At 41.1% G+C, this 6,324-nt stretch overlaps 1 protein-coding gene across 1 annotated transcript in view; it reads left to right on the forward strand.

Annotated features, from left to right (window-relative positions):
* ccdc136a (coiled-coil domain containing 136a) overlaps window positions 1-4,798 on the forward strand; it is a 9,760-nt gene extending 4,962 nt beyond the window's left edge. Inside the window, exons 6-9 of the mRNA XM_062460826.1 lie at window positions 1-108; window positions 627-761; window positions 1,672-1,784; window positions 2,223-4,798. The exon at window positions 1-108 is cut by the window's left edge and continues 199 nt beyond it. Coding sequence (XP_062316810.1) covers window positions 1-108; window positions 627-761; window positions 1,672-1,784; window positions 2,223-2,229 — 363 coding nt within the window. The 3' untranslated portion in view covers window positions 2,230-4,798. The remainder of the gene's footprint in view (window positions 109-626; window positions 762-1,671; window positions 1,785-2,222) is intronic.
* The last annotated feature ends 1,526 nt before the right edge of the window (window positions 4,799-6,324 follow it).

Here is a 6,324-nt window from a genome sequence, read left to right on the forward strand (position 1 = left end):
GGGAAACCCATGACCCCCACTGGTTGGAACGGGGGCTTTGGGGAGATCTTCTCTCTGAGGGACCAGCTTAAGCAGGCAGAAGAACGGGCTTCTCAGGTCCAGAGAGAGGTACGATCAGGGACGTCCTGGCTGCTCACTGCACATTCAAATGTAAAAATCATCTTTGGGGGCCAAAATGAGTGTATTTACCAAAATGCACTGCACACACTCACAAAAAGTAGTAAATAAGTAAAGAAAAAATATATTTGTGTTTTTCTGACATTTTCTTATTCTATTTAATGCATACTGAACAGTGGGTAAGTCATACACAGTGTATGTTATGTTTAGTTAGTATAGTATAGCTATGGAACTGAATTCATATCTATCCTAAGAATACTAAGAGCCCTGATGCAAAGCCTGACATAGCGCAATAGCAAAGCAAAACACAGAAGGGGCAGCTGCGGTGGCTAAAGCTCTTTACCAGGAGCTAACTAATGGATCCCATGCCAAAATATGACAGCATGCATCTGTTTGCATACAATGCCACCGCTTGGTGTTGAAATACCAGGGTTAGGATTGAACAGACGAGTTCGAATGACAGTGTGCCTCCTCACTCTGGTGTGTGTGTCCCCCCCCCCCCCCCCCAGTGTGAGGGTCTGAAGACAGAGCTGCAGGAGCTGCAGGCTCTGTACGACTGCAGCCAGAAGGAGAGAGCTGTGCTGGAGGACGAGCTGCAGCGCTGCAAGGCGGAGCTGGAGAAGCTCTCAGGGGAGCGGGGACAGGTGAGGGGACCATGAGGAAGAGGGATTTTTTAGAGGTTAAGAGACCAAGAGTATGTTTGCTGCCTACTACAGCAAACAGTGTCTTGTGAGATGTATTACCACTATTGTGGTAGCCATCTCAAACCAAAACAACTGTGAGAATTCAAACTAAACAAAAAACCCTGTATTGCCGAAAGAAAATCCCAATGATAACTAACACATAGCACACATCACATTCACTTTGTGTCTGAAGACTTTATGTGTGCAGATCTCATACTGCAGCTATGTATGTTGTGATATGAGTTCACGCTGACTGTCGGCCCATATCAGAGCGGACTGGATGTTGTCCTCCTGGCTTGGATTCCACCTCCTCTGTGTTGTGCCTATACCTGAGGGCTGCACAATGTCTTTCTGCGTCGTGTCAAAGTGTCCACCCGTTCCTGTCCAAGACTCTGTCCCTGTGCTTTCAATGTCTATACGCGCTGTGTGTTACACTTAACACATGAATGATTGATTCCGAAAGAGTTTGATGGCCTTCACCACAGACAAACCATCTATATGATCACGTCCTTCTCATTTATTACTGTTGTCCTGTTCATGTTGTCTACAAATGGTCATTGTTGTCTCTTGTTTGTCTCATATGCCCAAATACAAATGGAAACGTATCTTGAGGGTTTACTTAGTTATAATCATAATAATTGTTTGTTTCACAGTGAATTGACCTCATGTATCCGACCATGACACCATGACCCCTTCCCCTCCCTTTTACACCGCAGTCATAGCTCCCATCATGTATTCATCGATTGGTTTAGCATGACGTGACGATATCCAACATTGTGACCGTCTCCGACCCTCCACTCTTTCCTCGTTCTAGTTTGTCTCTCCATTTCCTTCATCTCCATCCATCCTTTGTTTTTATTCTCCTCCTCAGAGCTTCATCCATCCGTCTGAGCACCCTGTTCTCTCCATCCCCTTCATAGGAATGATTGTGATAGTGGCTGTGGTTTGGTGCTGGTTATCGGAGCTGGCGTCCCAGAGAGCAAGGTATGGCGAGGACTCCCCTCCATCTTCTGCATGTGGCAACATGTCTTGTGGTCCGTAAATGCACTGATGATGTGGAGCGTAGGTTGTCCTCTCTGGTGTCTAGATTTGACAAGAGGGTGACTTTGAATTGATAACTTCTTCATGGTAGGGGTCATCCCACAGAAAAAGCACCCAACCGTGTAAAGTATGCAACCAATACGTTTGATGGACGTGAAACGGGTGGGCAGTTTCACACAGTGCATTGACATTGCTGTGAAAAAAAAAGCATGACAGGCCAGTAGGATCTTAGTTACTATACATATTTTGTGAAGACTTAGCAAAGTTATTTATTTTATGGTATGTTTTCTGAATCAACTGTGTTAGTTGTGTTAGAAGGTGGTTAAGATGCTGAGTTAGTGCCTGGTTGTGTTTTGACCCTGTTCTCTGTGTTTCTCACAGGGAGTGAGGTAGACTAGAGCCCCATCCTTACTGTCACTACGGCAACGGCAGTGCTATTGATCATGGCCAGCCTGTTGAGAGGCCTGTCCCGGTATTGAGCACATCCACAAGAACTGTACCGAAGGTCTGCACTTTATAGACCACCCTCCATCCCACCTGCCCTCTGAAATGGATGCCTCAAACCCACTAGACACCATTTTTTCTGATCGATTGCCAGGAGGCAATAGATGACCACAAAACGTGAACTCTAGAAAAGAGGGAGAGTAGGAGCACCATAGGAAAGATGAAGAAGGCGGTCTCCTCTTCTCCGGGTCTTGGAGACGAGTGACAAGGGAACTAGGATCGGAGGCGGTCATTTCACCACCTCTCTGCCCCATCAGCTTGTGTCTCTGTGTTCATAGATTCCAGTTCTTGGCGATGGGGCCGGATTACGTTTCTGAGAATGAATGTATGTCATAACTATCATACAAACATATTTAACGATTATTTATTTGTAATGTTTATTTTTTGTGTTATTTTCTTTTGACAGCAGCATACTTCTGCATCGTACACATTTGCCGCATTGAAGTAGTTACCGTCTTATATTTTGTAAATATCTTTATGGGTAGCAGTACGTGTAATTATTTATGAGTATATCAAAAACCCTAATGTCTAGAAATGCATGTATGTGACGTAGTTCCATCTTTCCTCTCAAATTAGCTACAATACCACCAACCCCACCCAATGCTTCTCCTCAAGTATTTAATGCAATACCTTCCAATGACATTCACATAGCACATACATTCTTTGAAATACAATTTAGCTTGAAGGAAAGTTTCTTAAAAACCACACCTCTTCCTTTTCTGCTTATTACAACAATTTTTCCCATGATCAATTGTTCAAATTCTCTTTGCTCTGCTTTTTGCCTCAGCGCGGCTCAGTATGTGACGTTTGCTCTACTAAGCACTGGCCAATCCCAGCTCTTTTTCAGGCCTATGTTTAAACGTGACCTCACCCAGCAGGGAGTTGCCAATACTTGGTTTCAGAGTGTGCTGTATTGACTATGCTTAGCCTAGGGACATGTCAGTTAGTCTAGCTTCTGCATTTTCACGCCCTGACTCATCTTAAATATGTAAACAAAAATGCAGGACACACCTGATCTATACTCCTAGGCCATACAAGTCTGCCCACATGCCAGACCAGGGCTGTGTAGCGTGATTGGGCTAGTTCACCTGTGGAAACAATGTAGGACATCTTGAATCATAACCATCTGCTGTGTTTTTAATGAGTTTTGAAAACATATTCCACATAAGGAACAGTGAAATGACATGTCCTTTGTATGCATCTTTTGTATGTATTAAAATATAGCACGACGCTGATTGACAAATGGATAAAATAACTGCAAGGACTTTGTGTCACGAGTCTCCTGGGAAATGTAAGGGTTGATTCTCACTAGTGCAGATTGGACCAGGTACATGCCATGAGAATGTTGACAGTCAGCATGCCACAGTTTGTAATGGTTTATGCCATGCGTGACAAGTGTAATGATGTTGGTGTCCAACCACACTAAGACAATATAATCCTGCTATTCAGCTTTGATAGTAGTTGAAGTATACAGTATGCTTGCAAAGGGAATTGCGTAATGGAGCAGGCTGATTGTATTGGAAGGGACTTATTTAGATTTTGTTAAGTATAATGTGACTGAATTGAATTTTTCTTATGCTGTCTAATGAACAAATACAGGGCCACACTTTTGCATTGACTCCCTGTTTAGATGTGTGCCAATGCCTTTTGAAACTCAATAAAAAATGACTTTAGATTTGCATGTGACATAAAGCAGAATAATAGTTTGTTTGGTAAGATGTTTATGTTGCCCTTATGTTATTACTGATTTCATGTATAATAGTCAGTAAAATTGTATAGTATCATTCATTGGAGAGACATTTCTAAAAACTGTCTCCATTTGTACTAGCTTTGTAGAAAGTTGATCTATTTTGAGAGAGCAGTGTATATTTGATAGCTAAATAATGCTATGTAAGTGTTTTATGACTATTTCCTTCATGAGGATTGATCGTTTTAAATGCTTCTTTGTTCAGTAGAGTAGTCAAAGCATGCAGTAGAGGATGCATTCAGTCTTAGTTGCCGGTAAAAATCCTGTACTTTTAATATGTAATACATCCCCAAAAAAGCAATATGAGCAGCCTTGTTCTTGCCCTAAATATCCTAATGTAGTTTGATATGTTTTCTGTAAGTCATTTAGTCCTTTAAACAATTTTTTCTCTTTACCAAGGGAGGTCACCAAACTGTTGTTCCATCTACAGGCTTGATTTATGGAAATGACAAACGGTAGCCTATATATGTCCATACCCACCTGTGTGAATATGAATGTTGTTCCCTTCAGTACACGGTTGTCAAGCTTATTCTATAAAGAAGGTAAAGGAGATTAAGTATACCACAAGGTGTTTCTCAGCTTGCTGCTTTGCCAGTGTTCCCTATTGCTGTGTGTTTGGAATATAGTTGTGGCTATTTTGTTACCTGGAGGTCTATTTTGTACTGTAAATGATTTGAAAAATAAATATAGTAAATATCACTCCTCAGATCATTGTGTGCGTGCTATTTCTTTTAGATGACATCAGTAGCTATTTGAGAGGTGACGAAGGACGTGAGGATTCCCATTCATGAAATCATTAGAAGTCACAGTGAGTGACTGCCGTCTCTTTCCTGGCATCGTGTTTCACAGGTTATGTTCTATTAATAAAACTCCAGCTTCAAGACAAACTCTCCAACATGGATCCATTTCAGACAGAAAGGCCTTGCATGCCAAGGCTGTTGACGAGGCCTGCTATTTTACACACGTTACCCCTCTGCTTTAAAAAAAAAACACCCAGTTTACTTAGTTTGCATGACACTTGTTGTGCAATCTAGACTTACTGGATGGGAAGAGCATACGAGGACCGTCACTGAACCAATACATATTTTTCAAGATGAACTGTTTGAAGAAACAAAGTGAATACTTTGGGATTATATCTAACCACGACCAAATGTTCATTTTATTTGTTGGATGTATCCATGATCCACATATATATGACCATTACACAAACACTAAAATTGCCATTTGGGTCTGTGTAAAACAATGGTTGATTTGAGCTCTCTGTTATATACGAAAGAGGGGATCCCAAGCTGTGTCCAGTCAGGGGTCCTAGTATAGCGGGCCCTGTGCATGTGTCACAGTTATTCTTATCCTCAAGTAGCTTGTCAAGGGTAGTGATGGAGTCTAATGTTACTGTCTAGTCTCGTCACCGAGTGCTGAGTCACAACATCAAGAACCTCCAGGACATCCCTAGAAGCTAAAAACACAGAACATATATTCAAGTGAATGACATCAATTATTTGTACATTTTACCTACACCGTTACCATACTTTTATTGTTGGTCTACCGCTCACATAAATTAATTTTGTTTAATGGGCTGTAGATAATAACTGATACATTTCCATAAAGGACATTTATCATTGGTTTAAACTGTGTTTTATGATTTTTTTTATTGAACTTTTTGGATGTGTCTGATAAAAATGTCTGGATTTTAGTTTTGACATGGAGTAGAATATGCTTCAGACAACATTAGGCAGACATCAAGGACATTTTATAGGTTTCTCTATAGCCTACTCAATAGAGGTTCACCGGTGATATCACTTTATTTAAATGTTTACAGTTTGCTGAGTGGCACTTGAAATGTCATCATGGGCTTGTGTTGACCTCTGCAAATACATTTTTCACACAAAAGTGGCAGATATTTTGTAACCCTACTAATGCCATTGCTTGATGGGATCAACAACCAAACTTACGTCATGTTGCATGCAGTCTCTTTCCATCTACCAACCGGTAGGCCTAAACCTAAATTACATTCTAAATAGCATTTAATTGTGAGTCAAAATCATAGACCCATGGCCTTAAATTTAAAGTTCGAACCCACATAAGCTAATGTAGAATGTTTGTTATAATACCTGGGTCATTTTCTTTTCTTAGCTCAATTCTTCAACCACTTACGAGCTATAAACATGACACACTTAAACGAACGAGCAGAGACCCCTCCTACCACCCAAATTGGAGCGACTAAAAATACAG

Source organism: Osmerus eperlanus, chromosome 5, assembly GCF_963692335.1.
Source record: "Osmerus eperlanus chromosome 5, fOsmEpe2.1, whole genome shotgun sequence".
Classification (NCBI taxonomy): domain Eukaryota; kingdom Metazoa; phylum Chordata; class Actinopteri; order Osmeriformes; family Osmeridae; genus Osmerus; species Osmerus eperlanus.